The 20,078-nt window shown below is 49.2% G+C and overlaps 1 protein-coding gene across 1 annotated transcript; it reads right to left on the bottom strand.

Annotated features, from left to right (window-relative positions):
* Positions 1 to 14,362: 14,362 nt before the first annotated feature.
* Positions 14,363 to 17,104, bottom strand: GSTP1 (glutathione S-transferase pi 1). Its single transcript, XM_081281231.1, has 7 exons — positions 16,983 to 17,104; positions 16,642 to 16,677; positions 16,258 to 16,364; positions 16,061 to 16,148; positions 15,669 to 15,772; positions 14,793 to 14,900; positions 14,363 to 14,634 (listed from the first exon to the last, which is right to left on the bottom strand). Coding segments are annotated over exons 1-7 (633 nt in total). The 5' UTR covers positions 16,984 to 17,104; the 3' UTR covers positions 14,363 to 14,445.
* Between the last annotated feature and the right edge of the window lie 2,974 nt (positions 17,105 to 20,078).

Here is a 20,078-nt window from a genome sequence, read left to right as displayed (position 1 = left end):
GACTCAGAGAGGGTCGTTATCCGGCCAGGGAAGGCAGAATTTATGAGGCGTCACTAAGGTTTAGGAAAGGGTTGTTATCTGGTCAGGGAAAACCGGACATGGGTGAGTTCAGGGCACAGGCAGGCATTCCAAGTAGGTTCAGAATTTGCAGTAATTTATAGTAAAGCCGAAATTATCTTTTCATGGTTTTATGGCGAGATGCCCAATTTTAAGAAAAGATCAGGTTGGGTCTATCACTCTCAGTCATACCACGTGTCCATTACACATTAGTAGGGGCCCTCTCCATGTCATCTTCACTGGGGACCCAGGCTGGTAAAGTCACCACCATCTGAGACATCTCCAGTCTCATGGTGCGGGGTGGGTCAGAGCTGGGTTTCCTCGCACACAGTGCCCGGCTCGATAAGTGGCTGAAAGTCTCACTAAATGGTTGAGTCTAGCCTCAGTCTTGCCATTCTTCGGCCTCAGCCTCTCCAGTCTCTGGAATTGCCGGCTGCACCTCAGCCCCTGGCAAGGGTGGGTGCACTTTTACACTTTTAACCTTTGACCTGCACAATCTGAATCCAAAGGCCTCGGTCTGGTAATCCGACTGCAGCCACTGCCCAGTTTCCCAGCCCCTGGGGGCTGCCTAGCGCTGCCCTCAGCTGCTCTGTGTCCCAGGCTCCCCGAGCTGTCCAGGCACCCTCCCTGATGCGGAAGCCAGCCTGTTTTGACACCTTGAATGGCCCCAGAGCTCAGCCTCTGGACATGGAATCTGCCTCAGGGCCCGTCACAGGGCACCAGGGCAGAAGATGGCAGCCAGGACACAAATGCCTCCCCCTCCACCCTACAGCGACATTTCCTCGAAAGGCTCAACTCATTAGGATAAGTTTTCTTGGAAATGGAGGGAAGGCGGTTGGAGTCCCTAAGGGCTCCTGTATGGGGGTGTCCCCCGGGTTAATGGCAAGCTCTGGCCAGGGCACAGCTCCCTGGAGAGGTGTCTTGGCCAAGGGCCTACCACGGCGTTGCTCCTCTGGCTGTTCTTGGGAGTGCTGTCCAGCTGGTCCCTCCTGCCCTTCCCTGCGCCTACCCCAGGCCTCTGCTTCGCCTGGCTCCTCTACCCCTACGGACACCCCTTCCCCAGTTACCAAGCTGGGTTCATCTTTTTTTTTTAATATTTATTTTTTAGTTGTAGTTGGACACAACACCTTTATTTCACTTGTTTATTTTTATGTGGTGCTGAGGATTGAACCCAGTGCCTCACACGTGCTAGGCGAGCCACAACCCCAGCCTGTGGGTTCATCTTTTTGCTCCAGTCCTTCCTTCCACAAACTGGATATGAGACAAGGTGGGAGACCCACTGGACCGTCCACTGTGATGGTTAATTTCATGTGTCAGCTTGGCTGTGCAACGGGATGCCCAGATAGCTGATTAAATGTGACTTCTGGGTGTGTCTGCGAGGGTGATTTTGGAGGAGACTGGCATCTGAATGGGTGGGCTGAAGTACAGCAGCAGCCCTCTCCAAAGTGGGCACGCATTGTCCGACCCCCTGAGAGTCTGGGGAGAGTGCTCTGGCTCTAGAGTTTTGTCTCCAGTTTGCAGATGGCCAATCATGGAACTTCTTGGCCTCCATGATCCCATGAGCATACCTTATAATAGATTTCTTCATATGCACCTGTGTGTATACAGAAGGCATTAAGAACATGCTGCTCCAGAATATGCCACTCTGGCGTATTGAGTATATTGAGTTAGACACTCAAAAGACAACAGGTACTGGATCATTCTAACCGTCCTTCCTTGACTTCAAAGCAGGAGGTGAAATTCCCACGTGGGTGCTGCCTTCCCTCTACAGAAGGAAAACCTCATTCCCACCAGCAAGGATGCAAGAGGGAGGCCAAGGGAGATCCGCCGACAAACCTCATTAAACCCACCCCCTCTCCCTAGCCTCTTCTCCATCCAGTTACCCACCTCCCAGTCCACTCAGCCTCCTCCGTTTTCACAATTAGCTACTCTGTCCAGCTCGCGCTCGCCTCCCACACTAACCATGTCTTTGGTCTTCTCATCCCCATGAAGCTTCCTGCTCCTTGGAAAGTTTCGATGAGGTCAATTTAAGGCTCTCGGGCTGGTCTGGCTCCTGTTGATTGAGTTCTCAGGCCTAGCCAAAGGAGAGGGGGAACAAAGTAGAGGGAAATTCCGGGGTCCCCTAGTTCCTAACAAGGAGAAGGGGTTCCCAGGCTGGGACCTGGCTGGCTCCAGGCTGCTGAAGCCGAGACTCCTGACAGAAGCCAGCGGGATGGGAGGGTGCTCGGCCCGGCCTGCTCCCAGACCTCTGCGCCAGGCCCAGCTGAAGCCCAGCAAGAGTCTCTCCTGGTCTCCTTCCCTTCCAAAATTCAGGAGACAACCTGTGGGTGAGCCAGGTCTTGGGGAGAGTCCCCGCCGGAGTCTGTCAGGACTGTTCTTGTTTCTGTTGCCCCTTTTCCTCCCAGAGATGGTCACTGCTTTCTCCAGTCTCTGTCCTTCCCGTCACTGGGGGTGAGGAGGAGGAGGACAGCTGGAACCCAGATGTGGGTCCTGTGCCTGTTACCCGAGCCCCCCTCGTGGCCAGGCAGGTCACATCCCCTGCCAGGCCGGCCTCTGTGCAGACTTTCTGTATTCCCACGAAAACCAATCCGGACAACTGTGGGAAGCCATTCTAACACGTGATTGGGTGACTCCCGTTAAGGGCCTGAGGCGCTTTGGCTCTGTCGAAGCTTTCCCCACCCTTTCCTGATGAGAGAGCCCATCCGTGTGGGGGTGTGCCTGACCACTGACCCCGGGGACCCAATCACTGACCCTGACCTTGGAGTGCAGCCCCCCCCTCAACCTTCATTGGATGGAATTCTCCCCTGAATCTCTTGTTCCCCAATAAAGGGCTACTCCCAGGCGTGTTCCCTCTCTCTCTCTCCTGCTAGCCCTGAGTAATCCTCGCTGCCCTGCTGGGCGGCTAGAGGAGCGAACCAGAGAGGTGAGCCGTCTCGGACCTAGCAATATAAATAAGGTAACTGGTCTGTGTGTTTTATTTTGATCTCTTCTAACTAACTTTATGCCTAGAACCTCATTAATGAAACCACTGCACAGGCCGCGTGGTAGAATTGGCGCCCACGAGGGGGGCATTCTAGATTAGTTAGATTGAGTGGGAGCGCGCTATAAAGATAAGGAAAAAATAAAGATAAAGGAAGAGGTGACAATTGGGTCACAAAAGTACCTGGAGATATTGAAGGAAAGAGACGTTAAATTACTTAAAATGGGAAATTCAACTTCTACGGATAAGGAAATGTATCTGACTATTTTAGACAGTATAATTAATCAGAAAGGAAAACAGATAAAGAAAACTCAGTTATTACAATTTTTAAAGATTGTAGGTGAATATTGTCCTTGGTTTTGTGACCAAGAGTCTCCAAATTTACTTACTTGGGAGAAATTAGGAAGGAAGTTACAGAGAGTCTGTCTTTCTAATGAACTACCTGGAGGCATAGAAAATATACAGAAAACTTGGACGGCTCTAGAAATTTGTCTTTTTGAATATATGGGCCAAAGTTCGAGGCCCCCTGAGGACCTTTTAAAAGGCATTCAAAGAGCTGTTAAGTCTATTCAAATGGAGAATCAGCCTGAGGCTAAGTTAATTCCCTTTCCCTTAAGCCCTTTAAAAACAAAGGCACTAGGGGCCAAGCCAAAGGTTAGAAATGTGAACTTAAACTCGCAGCCCCATGGGGAGGATTCAGATGGCGCAGATCAGCCCGCCTTCTCGCCGCCATCAACAATACGGGGAATTCGAAGAGAGGTCGCACAGTGTGACGTCACTGGCACCGACCGGGACAGCCCGGGATTTTTACCGGGACAGAGATCGCGGACAGTTTTCTTAAGACCTTCAAAGACAGTTGAATTAGATCCTGAAACAGGGCCGGAACAAATCCCTACTGGGATTTTCGGGCCGCTTCCTGATAATACTGTAGGTTTGATTTTGGAACGTAATGAATTAGAGGGAGCCATTGAGGTAATACCTGGTGTGATAGATTCAGAATTTAAAGGACAGTTATATGTTACTGTAAAATCCAATTATGCCTTAAGGCTCACCCCAAGGGATACTTTTGCTCAATTAATATTATTGCCTTGTGTCTCAGAAAGGCACCTGCTGGTAGATTCAGTTTCTAAACCGCCGGACAGAGTATACTGGTCCCAGTTAGTACGACAAGAACGCCCTTTATTAAAACTTAAAATTAATAATAAAAATTTCCTAAAAATAATAGACACAGGGGCTAATATCTCGGTATTGTCCAGTAGGTTTTGGCCTAGGAACTGGCCTTTGCATGTAGCACCAGCTAACCTAGAGGGAATAGGACAGGTTTCACAGCCTTCTCAAAGTGCCAACTATCTCCGTTGAGAAGATTCCGATGGGAACAGTGGAGTATTTAAGCCTTATGTGTTAGAGTCTTTACCAGATAACCTATGGGGAAGAGATATTTTAACCAAAATGGGATTGTTATTAGTTACCCCAAACTCTATAAGGTCAGTTGAGGAAGTTAATCAGAGGTATTTTCCTGGAGATGATAAGGAGACCCTTCAGGAAGAATATCTGTTTACAAGCCAGTCTCCATGACAAAGATTAATAAATGCTCCAAACCAAAATTTTTACTAGGGGCCCTGAGTACTTCCCCGATCCCTAAGACAGCTGAAAAAATCATGTGGCTCACAGAGGAGCCTATATGGATTTCTCAGTGGCCCATCTCAGGGGAAAAGCTTAAAATAATTCATAGATTAGTTGAGGAACAACTTCAGGCTGGTCATATTGAACCAACGCTTAGTCCTTGGAACACACATATTTTTGTTATTAAGAAAAAGTCAGGAAATTGGAGATTACTACAGGATTTAAGGGCAATAAATCATGCAATTCAGCCTATGGGATCATTACAGCCAGGACTTCCCTCCCCAACAGCCATTCCTTTACATTATAGCTTGATGGTAATAGATTTAAAAGACTGCTTTTTCTCTATAAGGTTACATCCTGAAGATTGTGAAAGATTTGCTTTCACTGTCCCAGCAATTAATTTTAAGGAACCTGTTAAAAGATATTGCTGGAAGGTACTTCCCCAGGGAATGCGTAATAGTCCTACACTGTGCCAAAAATATGTTGACCAGGCGATAGATCCCATAAGAAATAGTTTTCCTGATGCATATATTATTCATTTTATGGATGATATATTATTGGCTCATGCTAATCCAGAGGTACTTTCAGAAATTTTTACTCAGTTAGAGACTTCGCTTACAGCAATGGGTTTATGTATAGCTCCTCAAAAAATTCAAAAAGTATCTCCTTTTCAATATCTAGGTCAGATAATTCAAGGACGTACAGTCCGTCCTCAAAATCTTCAGATAAGAGTTAAGGAGTTACGTACCCTTAATGACTTTCAAAAACTCTTAGGAGATATTAACTGGCTAAGACCATCCTTAAAACTAACTACTTCTGAGTTAAGTCCTTTATTTCAGATATTACAAGGAAATCCTTCTCCAACCTCTCCACGTCAACTAACCTTGGAGGTTAAGACAGCCTTAAGAAAACTTGAAATTGCAATTAAAAATGCACAGCTTACTAGAATAGATCCTAAAGAAATAGTGTATTTATTAATATTTCCAACTGAGTATACCCCAACAGGAGCCATATGGCAAAGATTAGGAGTTATTGAGTAGATTTATTTATCCCACTCCCCTCAAAAAACATTAATTCCTTTTCATGATTCTATAGCTCAACTAGTAATTAAAGGTAGAACTAGGATTTTACAATTAATTGGGTCTGAGCCTGATATCATAATTATTCCATTTTCTGTTCAACAGACTAATTGGCTTTTTCAAACTTCTAGCTCATGGCCGATAGCCTTTGCAGATTTTCCTGGGCAGATAGATAGCCATTATCCTCGTGATAAGATTGTACAATTTGCATCATTAACGTCACTTATTTTTCCAAAGATTGTACATGCTTATCCAATAGAGGAAGCTTTATCGGTGTTCACAGATGCTTCCAACTCCGGTAAGGCAGGTTTCTTCAGCCGTGTTCACACAGAGGTAATACAAACTTCTTATACTTCTGCCCAAAGAGCAGAGCTTCAAGCTCTGATTTGTGCCTTAGATTACTTTTCAAATGAGCCTATTAATATCTATTCTGACAGCTTATATGCAGTCGGAGTTACCAAAAATATTGAAACCTCAGTTATTGGGTTTACTTCATCACAGGAGTTATTTAAATTATTTCATAATTTACAAAAGACAGTACTAATGCGAAAGTACCCATGTTTCATAGGACACATACGTGCCCATACTAATCTTCCTGGACCTCTAGTTTCAGGTAATGACAAAATTGATGTTAGTAGCTTTTTGTCAACAGATGTCTTTGTATGACTGTGCACTATATTCCCATTCCTTACATCATCAAAATGCTTCTAGCTTATGTAAAAAAATTAATATTACCAGAGAACAAGCTCGTCAGATTGTAAGCCAATGCCCTAAATGTGTTATTCACACTCCATCTCTGCCATCAGGGGTAAATCCCCGTGGATTAAAACCAAATCAAATATGGCAAATGGATGTAACTCATATTCCTCAATTTGGTAAGCAATGTTATGTACATGTCATAGTGGACACTTATTCTAGATTTATTTTTGCCACAGCACATACTAAGGAAAATACTCAACATGTATTTTCTCATTGCTTAGCAGCCTTTTCCGTTTTAGGGTGTCCTATGCAGATTAAAACAGATAATGCTCCAGCTTACGTAAGCTCTTCTTTTCAACAATTTTGCCAAGAGTTTAAAATTAATCATAAAACAGAAATTCCTTATAACCCCCAAGGTCAAGCCATTGTGGAACGAGCTCATTTATCTATTAAGCTTCAATTACAAAAATTAAAAGGGGGGAATAGGATTTTGACTCCCCAAAATAGCCTTAATCATGCCTTATTTGTTTTAAATTTTCTAAACTGTGCTCAGAAGGTCACACTGCTGCTGAGAGGCAAATGTCTCCCTCAGTAACAGGCCCCTTAGGCAGAGTTCTGTGGAAAGATTTACAGACTGGTCAGTGGAAGGGTCCGGACCCGGTAATAATGTGGGGAAAGGGTCATGCTTGTATCTTCCCAGAAGGCTCTTTCCATCCTATTTGGGTGCCTGAACGTGCTGTCAGACATGGAGGAGATAGAACCCAGATTCAAGCGACTGAGGATCGACCCGGAGGAGCCACTACCCAGAAGGAGGAGATATCGGAAAAAGATGAAGAAAGACCAGATTGAACCAGCCGAAAAGCTGATTTCATGGAAAGATGTGAAGAAGCTAACAACCCAGGCTTCCCAAATACTTCGACGCCTAGGAAAGAACAGGACCCCAGTCTTGATGGTAACAACAGTAATTGCCCTACTGGGCTGTCAGGTAAAAGGGAATCAAGTAGACACTTATTGGACATATTTCCCAGATCCACCCCTGGTACACCCAGCTGTGTGGACTGGAGAATCTATTCCAGTATTTACTAATGACTCATTCATGATGGGAGGATTTACAGATACTCATATTACTCCCAATCATGTGACTAGATTTAATTATTCTGGCTACAGTGCCCAATTACCTTTGTGTTGGTCACATGATAAACATGCTGGCTGTCTGAAAGTATCATTCAAAAAAAAAGACAGCGATTGGTAAACCTAGACTGACAAATAATTCTATTTATGGGGACTTAAAACCTAATACTAGATCAGTAATTAAGATGGGACTTTCCCATAACAAGCCAGTCATTTCTGCAAAACCTCCACAGATACCCCACTGTCCAAATAGTTTTACAATTAAAATTGGCACCTTTCCTAAATGGATGGATTGTGTAAATACCTTTCCTGTACAACATAAGGTGTCTAAAGCTAGTGGGTATATTTTAGACTGGTCTTCAAAAATTCATAAGAGACAATTACGAAGAAATTCTGCTATGACACCTGCAGGATTTGTTAGTAGTATTTTGACTTATAGTGAAGGAGGTGTTCAAAGAGCTATTTGGCGTTTAATCGCTGCCTCAGAGTATTTACATTTTACAGATAAACCTTTACCAAAATTTGTCGGCAAGAACTGTAAAGAGGGATCTTGCTATGGCTTAAGAGCCTGTGTCCAATCTCCTTATGTTTTAATTATTGGAAATGTAAAAGTTAAATGGATGGAAGACAGATATGTTGTTACTTGTAATAAGTGCAACCTAACCAATTGTATTACTAGGTATAATAGAGGAAAAGGAGTGCTGATACTTCATCAGCCCTCTTTCGTTTTATTACCTGCTAATATTTCAGAGCCATGGTATGCTGATGCTGGTTTACAAGTCTTGCAGCAAATTCATGCCCAGCTAACAAGACCTAAACATGCTATTGGAGTCATAATTGTTGGTGTTTTAACACTGGTCTCTTTTATTGCCTCAACTGTCTCTGCATCTCTGACATTGTCTCAGAATATTCAGCATGCAAAATTTCTTAATAATTTAGCTCAAAATACTTCCAAGGCTCTGCGTAATCAAGTAAATATTGATGAAAGGATTGAGACTAAATTAAACGCCTTAGAGGCGACTGTTATAAACATAGGTAATGAACTTTCAGCCTTAAAATTTAAGGAAAGGCTTAAATGCCATGCTAATTATAAGTATGTATGTGTTACAGCTGCCAAGTACAATGCTTCTCTCTGGGATTGGGAGAAAGTTAAAAACCATTTATTAGGTATTTGGCAAAATAGTAATAATAGCTTGGATATTCTGGAACTTCATCACCATATCCAAGACATTCAAAATAATAGAGCTGATTTTTCAGATCCTTCTTCTTTGGCTAACCAAATATTAAAGGAGTTAAATGGATTCAACCCTGGAAATATTCTTAAACACTCCGCTTGATACATTATTGGATTATTCTTTTTGCTGTTAATTCTCTTTTGTATTGTAACTATAGGATGGCGATTCTTCCAATCAATAGTCCAGGAACTCCAGAGAGTGAACAGTGGCCTCATTGTTAAGAAAACAAAGGGGCGATATGTGGGAAGCCATTCTGACACGTGATTGGGTGACTCTCGTTAAGGGCCTGAGGCGCTTTGGCTCTGTCGAAGCTTTCCCCACCCTTTCCTGATGAGAGAGCCCATCCGTGTGGGGGTGTGCCTGACCACTGACCCCGGGGACCCAATCACTGACCCTGACCTTGGAGTGCAGCCCCCCCTCAACCTTCATTGGATGGAATTCTCCCCTGAATCTCTTGTTCCCCAATAAAGGGCTACTCCCTGGCGTGTTCCCTCTCTCTCTCTCCTGCTAGCCCAGAGTAATCCTCTCTGCCCTGCTGGGTGGCTGGAGGCGGGAACCAGGGAGGTGAGCCATCTCGGACCTAGCAATAGAAATAAGGTAACTGGTCTGTGTGTTTTATTTTGATCTCTTCTAACTAACTTTATGCCTAGAACCTCATTAATGAAACCACTGCGCAGGCCGCGTGGTAGAGACAACCTCTTCACCCATCTTATTTTACATCTTATTTTACACCGAGAGCTTGGCTTTGTGACAGTGAGAATCTTCCGTCTGGCCTCTGCCTGGCAGGGGGACACAAGTCTTGGCTGGTGTGGGGCTGCCAGCCGAACACACAGGGAACAAAGGTCTGAGGGACACAAGGCCGCTTTCTTTGTTTGACTCCCTGGGAGTTTGTCCTGATAAGAGGCCCCAGGGAGGGCTTCCTCATCTCCACCCTCACTGGCCCACGTGGCCCACCTGGTGCCTCCAAGGGAGACCCACTGTTTCACAAACACTGTTCTCACCACCTGTGACAACCAAGGCCTTTGCTTTCTTGCACAGCCGTTGGGAGTGGAGTCTGGGATCATGGAGGCTGGATCTCCTGCACCTGCTTTGGGGATACTTCTTGTGGCCATGCTACAGATTCTACCTAAGCCTGGAAAGTTCCCTCTTGGTGTTTCTTTGAAAAGGCTTCTTGTGATGGGCAGCATCACCCCTGGAATAAAAGCCTTGAAGCTCCCGCTCGGCAGTGGCCTCAGTGGACCCTTTGAATCAGAAGGACTTCTATATTGAGGTAAAAAAAAAAATAGTGCTGACGATGATGCAGCTCATGGGCAGAACACTTGCCCGGAGTGTGCAAGGCCCTGGGTTCCATCCCCAGCAAGAAACACTCACTGGCAAGGGGTGTTCTTCCACCCATGATTACCCTGCAGTTATCCGACTGGCCAGATGGTCTTGCGGGGAAATATCCCCAGGGAGGGAACAGATGGCCAGAAAATTTCTTAGGGCCTCTGTCTTTGTTTTGCTATAACAAAATACCTGAGGCAAGCTAACCTTATAAAATAAAGCTCACAGTTTGAGGTTCAAAGTTCAAATGTATGATGCAGGATGGGATGAGGGTCCCAGGGCAGATGACAGGAACATGTGAGAAAGGAAGGGATCACTTTTCAAAACAGGAAGCCAGAGAGTGGAGGCTTTCAAGAGGGTTTGACTTGGGCTGGGGATGTGGCTCAAGTGAGCAGAAGCGCGCTCGCCTGGCATGCCTGGGGCCCAGGTTCGATCCTCAACACCACATACAAACAAAAATGTTGAAACAAAGATGTGTTCCCTGAAAGCTAAAAAAAAAAAAAAGAGAGGGCTTGACTTGCTGTCCTCACTCCAGGAGGCCAGCTGCCAGTTTGGACTGCCCACTAAGCCCCACCTCTTAAAGGGCCCACCCCCCACCTAGGACAGAGAAAGAAAGCTTAAAGCCTCTGCCTGCCAAAAAGCCAGAACCACCCTGTGGACTCTGAGAGGTTTGAAAGACTCTCCTCCCCTTCTCCATGGAACCCATAGATGAGCAACTTTAAGTTAAAACCCACCCCTTGTGGCCAGTAAAATTCTAAATCGCTTTTTGTAAGATTCACCCTCTTTCCTAGAGAAGCATAGGTTCTGAGACAGAGTCTTAGGACTCCCTAGATTTAAATAAAACCATCATTTTCTGTCTTCCTGGAAACTCACCCACCAGGTAGCTACACAAGGCCCAGTTAAGTTTCTCTCCAACCTGATCAGGCACCCACTCCTCCCTCAGCTCCTACCACAGGACAAGCCCAATTTCTTTCTTTCTTTTTTTTTTTTTTTTTGTGGTGCTGGGGATTAGAACCCAGGGCCTTGTGCATACGAGAGGAAAGCACTTTACCAACTGAGCCAGATCCCCAGCCCTGACCCAGCCCAATTTCTATAACTTCAGTCCAAGATCAAAAATGCTCGGGGGGGGGGGGCTGGGGATGTGGCTCAAGTGGTAGCGCGCTCGCCTGGCATGCGTGTTGCCCCGGTTCGATCCTCCAGCACCACATACAAACAAAGATGTTGTGTCCGCCAATAACTAATAAATAAATAAATATTTTAAAAAAAAAATGCTCGGGGGCTGGGGATACAGCTCAGTTGGTAGAGTGCTTGCCTTGCATGCACAGGGCCCTGGGTTCAAACCACATCACTCACACACACACACACACACACACACACACACACACACACAGTGCTCAGACCTGGAGAATGTCACTCAAGCGGTCGGTGACAACCTGCAAATGTGCAGAGAGAGCGAGGGTGGGGGCTGGGATCTAAGCTGATGCTCAGGGCTCCTGGAGCCCTGGTGGTGGGTAGGGGTGAGTGGGTGGCTCTTCTGGACTCACTTCTGACAGATCAGTGAATGGTGGACTCAGGCACCTCTAGGTTTTGAAGAGCTGGAGCAGTCAGTGATTCTTCACTGGGGTCAGCACCAGGTCACAGTGGCTGGCGCTCCTCTGGGAGGGTCACCGGGGAAACTTATGGGTATTCTCAGGAGCCAGGCAAAGAAAGCGATGGGATTGCTGAGTGAGAAGCCTAGTTGGGTCGGCTGCCGCTTCTCGTTGGTGCAGTTTCCAGGTTCCTCTTACTGTTCACACGAGGCTTCGTAGGAATTTATTATACAGGTAAAGAAAGGGCCAGAGCCCGCCCCCCCCCCATGTTTTTAAGCAAGTCCCCAGGCTGTCAGATCTCTTGCCAGTTCACAAGACCCATCCCGGCTCTTCCCGATGACAGGCCACCTATGACAAGCCCCACTACCCAGCCTCCATCACCTGGGTCCCCATAACACTTAACATTCTGCTCCCCTGCCGCCCTCCGAGAGCCTGGCAGCTGGGGACATGGTACCCCAGTCACGGAGGCCTCTGGGATACCTGTCCTGACTTCCTTCTGGGTTGTAACAGCTCCTGAAGGTGGAAGTTCCAGGGAAACCTAACAACTGGCTGGGCCATACTTTTGCCCCATGAAACATTGCAGGCATAATCCGCCAGCTACAAAGCCATCGAACTGGAAGAAGAAACACTGCCCCACCGACGCCGGCTCCAGATGTGTTTTGGTCTGCCACGGTGTTGGCACAACCTGGGAATCCCCATGGTCCTCCTGTTGCCAGTGGGCACACAATTGCTGCCCTATTACAAACTGCTGTAGTCTGAACATGTTCCCCCAAATCCACCCAATGGGAGGCATTTCAGTCGGTCCCAGGGAGCGCTGCCCTCTGATGAGCTCAGCAGTCTCTCAGAGTGAACTCCTCCCTGAGAGACTGGCTCTGAGTTAGTCGGCTTCCCATCACTATAACCAAATACCTGAAATAATTAACTTAAAAAGAAAGGAGGTATATTTTGGCTCATGGATTTAGAGGTCCCAGTTCAGGATCAGGAGGATCTGTTGCTTTAGGGCCTAAGGCAACACAGCACAACAAAACAAGCATACAGAGCAGAGCAAAAGCATTTACATCACGAGACAGGAAGCAACGAGAAAGAGGAAGGGGCCAGAATCCACAGTCCCCTTCAAGAGCATACCTCCAATGACCTGAGGGGCTCTCATATAGCCCCACGCTGCTCCTGTTTGGATTGCTCTGGGCAAAGTGTCTAATCTGCACATTTTAGAGGGCAAGATAATCTCTCTCCATCAGATAAATGAAGCCCGACGTTTGGTCGATGGATCTGTCCCAGGGACGGAGGCCGGTCAGCCGTTGGGGGAAAAGCGGTCCCTTTGACCTCTGGTGTTGATTCTCCTGTTCTTTTCTCCTGCAACTGCTCAGCCGCTAGCCTGATCCTCCTCTTTGTGGCCACCAACTTGGCCTTTGTAAGCCTAGGGCAGTGGAGGATGTGGGAAAAGGAGTTCCGGATGTGCCACCCCAACAGATGCCCCTCTGGCATCCTGAGTATTTGGAATTAGACTTGAAATACAGCAGGTGAGTGACTCTGTGACCTTCCTTTGCTTAAAAGCAAGGGATGAAATGCCCTTGTGAATAATGTTGCTATGGTTTGAATGCTGTTTGTCCCCATCAAAACTCCTGTTCAAACAATCTCCAACATAATGGTATTGAGAGGTTCAGGGGACTTTAAGAGGTATTGGGTCATGGGGGTGGAACCATCATGGATTTTTTTTTTCTTGCAGGGATGGGTCACTCCAGGACCACTTGCCACTCTGCAGGAAGCTGGCCGCGATGCTGGTGCCATGCTCTTGGAATTTCAGGATTATGAACCCGAACAAACCTCTTTCCTTTATAAATTAGTCTCAGCTGTTCTGTTATAGCAACAGAAACAGACAGAGGACAGTGCCATTCTCATCAAGGACAGAATACGGAGGCCAAGGAAAATCTGTACAAACCAACCTTTTTAAACTAACCCTATCTTCATGGACACTTTACTCAATTAACTGCCCTAGCCCAAGCCACTGGGCCATCACATTTTCTGCTATTTGTCTCAGTATACAGGTGTTCAACACTAACTGTGTTTTGGGGTTCCCGTGCCATGTTCAAGTTCTACTAATTAAACCCGAATGCTTTCCTCCTATTGATCTCTCAGGGTAATTCTCAGTGCCAGCCAAAGGTCAGAGGAAAAAATTCTGCCTCCCTACAGCAGCTTACTAGCTCTACTTCTCTGGAGAAGCTGGACTGGGACACTAGTGTGGCTTGTTGCCCAGGATGCACCAAAGTCCAAGTCCCCAGGAATCGAGGTGAGCCCCCCACAGGAGGGAGGCCCCACCACCCAGCTGAGGGGGACAACACCCACAGCTGTCGAGTCCCTTCAGCTCTCTCTAGCATGCACCTGCGGGACTAGAAATCACATCCATGAACTTCCCCCCCACTAGACGTCGTCCGTCCCCCCCCCCCCCATCCTCTGCACGATGGCTGTTTACTTTCATTTCCTGTCTTTCTTGCTTTCTGTTTCTGTTTCAGTACACAGCCTGGGTTGTAGGCTCCAGGAAGATACTCTGGGTCTTGGATGCAAGTTTCTCCAGTCTGTACCTTTCCCAGCCCGACAAGCAAGGGTCCCAGAGCCCTCTGCCCAAAAAACAACGCTCACGCTGCAGCATCTGTCTTGGAAATTTTATTGGTCTCAAGTAAAGGGAGCAAGCAGCCCGCCTCTGGGAGGGCCCGGCAGCCCTCACTGCAGCCTCACTGCTTGCCATTGCCATTGATGGGGCGGTTGATGTGGTCCGGGGAGGCCAGGAAAGCCTTGAGCTTGGGCCGGGCGCTCAGGCGTGCCACATAGGCCGAGAGCAGGGGGAAGGTGTCCAGGCAGCTGGGAGCCAGCACCTGGTGGATCAGCAGCAAGTCCAGCAGGTTGTAGTCGGCAAAGGAGATCTGCGGGGAAGGTGGGTCTCAGCCGGTGGGAGCAGGCCGGGAGGATGGAGGCAGAGGGAGGAGCCCACCCCCCCAGGACTACCCCACTCGGCTATGTGAATGGTTCTGCTGGTTTCCATTCACAAGGAGGCGGTGTCCCAGAAGGGCCAGATCCTCACCTGGTCCCCAATGATGAAGGCCTTGCCTCCCTGGTTCTGGGACAGTAGGTTCTCAAAAGGCTTCAGGTGGCCGGGCAGTGCCTTCACGTAGTTCTCCTTGCCTGCCTCCTGGCAGGAGAAAGCCAGGGCTGTGATCATCCTTCACACCCACACCCAAGCCCCTTCTGCCCCCGAGATGCACCCCCTCTGCTGCCCACGGTCAGCAGGCCAGAGACGGGAGCCTGGCTGCTCCCGAGGTTACTCCAAGTGCCTCCTCTTCAGCTAATTCTCCACTCTGTTCACCTTCCTCTCCCCACTGGGATCTGCAAAGGCTGCCCAGCTGGCTTCCCTGGAGGATTCTTCTAGATCTCCCAAGCAGACACTGCCTGCTTAGAACTGCCCACAAGAGAGCCCAAGGCCTTCAGGACCTGGCCTGATGTCCCCCACCTCTATCTCCTCAGGCTCCAGCTCCACACCCAGGCCACACACACTGGTGAGTGCCTGCATGCTCCCGGCCTCTGCTAAACTTGTTCTGATGCTCCAGATCTGCATGCCTTGCCCATCAAAACTGCCAGCATCTCCTTCCAGAAACTGGCAACAGATCCTCCTCCTCAGGCTGCTCTAGGAAGCCCCGGCCCAGCAGAGGCCAGGGGGCCCATGTCTTGCCAGAGGCCTCCTGGGCTTGCACTCTGCCATCTCTACTGTTACTAGTCTGGCTCATCCCTAGGCAATGAGGATGAGGGTTGCCTTGCCCATGAAGGTCCCTGGGCCCCAGCACTGAGCCTGACCCAGCCTCGGCACTCTGACTGGCATGGGGATCAACCAGAACCACATGAGGGTGGGGGGTCAGGACACTAGAAGCCCCTTTCTTCCTTTACTCCCAGTGCCCAGGCTCACGTAGTTGGTGTAGATGAGGGTGACATATTTGCAGCGAAGATCCTCCACGCCATCATTCACCATGTCCACTAAGGCTGCCTCCCGCTGGTCCTTCCCATAGAGCCCTGGGGGGTCAGGGGAGCAGACAGCATGAGTGGCGCCTGATCAACACAGGCATGTGGCTCTCAGTGGGCCTCGGCTTGGGAGGGGAAGGGGACACAGATGGAGGCACAGTTGAGCCTAACACACTGCAGGTGCTCAGAGCTCCTGAGAGGCAGCCTGTCCCAGGGCAAGGAGGGAGGTGGGCCTGGGCAGCACCCTGGGCAAAGGGCACAGCTTCTGCATGTCTCAACTGCATCCACTCCAGACTGGAAGAAGACGCTGGGAGGGCACACATGGTCCTCAGGACTCACCCAAGGAGCGGCCCAGGTGACGCAAGATGGCATTGGACTGGTACAGGTTGAGGTCCCCGTCCTGGAACTTGGGCAGCTGCCCATACACCTGGGGGATGACATGATTCGGTGAGGGCCACCAAGCCTGGCTGCCACTTGCCCTAGTTGCAGCCCCTTTAAGACCCAGCTCATGCTCCCACAGAGGTGTGGTCACTCACACAGGAGGCCTTGAGAGAGCCCTGCTGCCAGGTATCCATAGTCACCACCTCCTCCTTCCAGCTCTGGCCCTGGTCAGCCAGCAGCATGCGCATGGCCTCGCATCGCCCTGGGTGGGGGTCAGGGCGGGGGTGGGTGGGTTGAGGGACAGCCCAGAGACCCAGCCTCAGGGGAACCAGAGGAAGGAGCTAGGGGAGGGGTCACTGGAAAGGAGACTCCTATTGATTCACAGAACACGGGGGAGAGACCTGGGCATGGCAAAGGAGACCAGGCCTTGCAGCCACAAGGAGAGGCAAGGGTGGGTGGGGCCTCTTGCAGGTGGGCGAGGGGCCAGGGGCTGCAGATACCACCCTGTACCTCCCATCCCTGCAGCCGCAGACTCCTACCTCGAACCGGGAAGTAGACAATGGTGTAGGGCGGCACTAGAGCGGGCAGAGAAGGCAGTTAGATCCCCGCGTGTCTTGTGGGGCGGATGCACTCTGTCCGCTCCAGGGGGACTTGGGCGGAGAGTGCACCCGCCCACTCCCCTGGGCCAGTCCCTGCTCTGCCCCACCCCCCCACCCCCGACCTCCCAGCTCCGCGCTGGGGACGCCCTGAGACCCCTGAGTCCCACTCCGGGCACTGGGTGGGAGCTGCCCGGTGCTGGGAGCTCCGAGTCCCCGGGTAGCCCGGGCCCCGCGCCAACAGCGTCCTGGGAGCCCTCGGAGACTAGACGAAGCGGACTCACTGGTTGCTGCGCGGACAGCAGAGCGGGACCGACACTGCGTGCGTGGACGACGGCGGCGGAGCTCGGCGCAGGCCCAGTGGCAGCCGAGCCTTATAAGGGGCGTCCCGCCCCGCTCCGCCCCTGCTGCTGAGTCACCGCGCTGGCCGCTGAGTCCTGACCAGCTGCGACCCGCGGCTCGTCCGGTCCCCGCCCGCTGGACGCGAGTCAGCCGCGTTTGCGGGTCACATGTTCCCTGCTGGGCCTCGTGAGTCCAGGCGCCCGTGGGATGGGGTCCCCACCAGGCACAAAGAAACCCAGACAGGACTCAGCTGAGCCTGGAGCACGCGGGAGAGCATCTCTGATTCTTTCTCTTCCACATCCCCGTCCACAGCCCACCCAGAGCAGAGACGGGGGTCGGGGAGGCGCTCGGTACCAGACCACGATAGATGGGTGTGGAAGGCAGAGCCTCATTTCCTCATGGCAGGCGGCCAGGGCCCTCGGTGCAGCTGCGCTTGGGGAAGGGCTGGGAGGAGACCGACCCTGCACCCACCTGCGCCTGCACGTGTGGCCCACAAAGTCCCGCTGGGGCTTCCGCAAGCTCAGAGGGACTTCAAGAGCTGCTAAGGGGCAGCCATTCCCCTGTGCCAACTGGTGAGGGGACAGAGGGTGAGCCCTCTGGTATGGCCCACCCAGAGGTGGCACAAGTAGGGACAGGCACTGTTTGGGAGCAGAGGTAAAATTCTGCCCAGGAAGGGCTGGGCCAAGGTTGTGCCTGGGCCAGAGAACACTCTCCAGGTCTGCCTTGTGTGTCTCTGCCCGGGTTCTCCCATGCGCACACAACCAGCCTCCTCCCTACAGGTGTCCTGCCCGTACCTCCCACCCTTAACACCGGATCTGTTTTCATCTTTCTTCTTTAATTTGCTTGTTTGAGCTAAAAGCACTTGCCTTCCCCAATCCTCAAGGCATGACCTTCAATTCAATAAACTACCCCCCCAAAAAAGCAAAGAAACTATGTTGCAGTTTTATATAAAAAAAAAATTGAAAGCTGTGCCCTTTTGCTACTTTGTTTCTTTGCAGCCAATTCTGGGGCCCTTTCAAAAGTAACCTCCTGGGGGAACGCCAGCCAGTAGACACACACTAGTTCACAGCTTGCTGTCACATGCTCATGCACACACATCCATGCACACAAAGAGCCATTCACACTCATATTCTCTCTCTTTCTCTCTCTCTCTCTCTCTCTCTCTCTCTCTCTCTCTCTCTCTCTCTCTGTCTCTCACACGCAGAACAAAGGAGGTCTCCACTGGGCTATCCAGAGCTGCCAGGGGCAGCGGGACCTCGTCCTGATCCTCTGGCTGGGACCGCTTGCTCCTGCAGCCACCCCCCTGCCCTGGCCTTTCTCCTACAGGCTGAAGCCGGGATCTGGGCCATAAAAGCAGGAGGCGTGGGTGCCCACGATTGGTCTCACCCCTCCCACCTTCCCCCCACCCCTCACCTGCCACTCCCCTAGCCCAAGTCACTGCCCCCTTCTCACCTCTAGTACTCTGGTCACTTAGATTAGCCCAAGTCAGTTTCCTCATTTGCACTGGGATGTGCAGGAGCATTTTCTACCCTGTCCCTGTGCCCTAAGACCATAAGATATTCCCATGAGTCACTGAAACTTGTGGGCTCCCCTCTTCTCCCACAGTGGTCCTGGGCCCCCCTGCCGGCCTGTAGATGGGGGGTGTTACCATGCTCCTCAGTTCCTAGTCCATTATATGGCTGGTCTAGGCAGGTCTCTCTCTTATCTGCATGTATCCATTTATGCATTTTTACCCACCATTCCACTCTCACTTCTGCCAGTGTCTGCAGGGTGGCTGGGAGAGGTGCACCCCAGGTATGGAACTCTGATTTGCATAAGTAGAACCAGATGGTTCCCCAAGGACCCACCTACTACCCCACATCCAGCTGTTAGACCCCTTCTGCCCCATTTTTCATTACTAAGGATTTGGATCATCTCTTCCTGTGTTTATTGGATTTAATTTTTGTCTTTTGGAAATGCCTGTTCAGATCTTCAGGCCATTTTCTTTGGGGTTTTTGCCGACTTTCTGTTGACTTGCACAAGATCTTCATTTATTCTAGATATTAACATCCTATTGGCTTTAGACATCACAAACACCTTCTTTGTTCTGTTAAGTGCCTCTTAATTTTGCCCAAGGTGTGTTTTCATTAAACAAAACTCTTCATTTTAGCATAATCAAATTCATCAAGTTTTCTTTAAAATTTTTTCTTTCTGCAGAAAGGGGGCGGGTCGGTGCTTACCTGTTATGCTTTTGAAACTTTTAAGTCTTTTATTCCTGCCCCACTGCAACAGTACCCTCCTGCACTGTCTTTTGTTAATTTTTTTTTCCTTTGGTACTGGGGATTGAACTCATGGGCACTTTACCACTGAGCCACATCCCCAGCACTATTTTGTATTTTTTGTTTAGAGACTGAGTTGCTTAGTGCCTCACCATTGCTGAGGCTGGCTTTGAACACATGATCCTCCTGCCTCAGTCTCCCCAGCTTCTGGGATTACAGGTGTACGCCACCATGCCCAACTTAATTTTGTCTTTTGATCTTCACGTCTTCAGCGAACCATCTAGGGGCCACCTTTGCATGGGCTGTTAGGTAGGAATCCAGTTTTGGTTTTCTGAACATAAAGAGCTGTCTCTTCCAACGTCATCTGGCTTATCAGATGTCAAGTCCCTCTCCCTGCCTGCTGGTCCTCTCTTCTCTTCCGTTCATCCTCTCCTTGTCTGTTCTTGTGCCAAGGCCACAAATGTTTTTATTATTTTGGTTTTATCAATCTTGGAGGAAAAAAAGCCTACCCTCCAGATTTTCTTTTTTCAAGATTTTTTTTTTTTTTTTTTTTTTTTTTTTTTTTTTTAGTGGTTTGTGGATCTTTGTCCAGCTAGCAAAATGTTGTAGTAAATTTATCAAATCTCTCAGGGAACTCCAACTGGAACTTTGGTTAGCATCGTATGACATTGGGAGATGAATGTGGAGAACAAGCACATTTTGATGGAATATTTATTTGTTCAGATTCTCTTTCCTTTAAATATTCTGTCAAAAAAAATTGGCTCAAAAAATTTTTTTTGG

This window comes from Spermophilus citellus (assembly GCF_964194105.1).
Source record: "Spermophilus citellus genome assembly, chromosome: 2".
Taxonomy (NCBI): Eukaryota; Metazoa; Chordata; class Mammalia; order Rodentia; family Sciuridae; genus Spermophilus; species Spermophilus citellus.
This window is presented reverse-complemented; position numbering and strand designations above follow the sequence as displayed.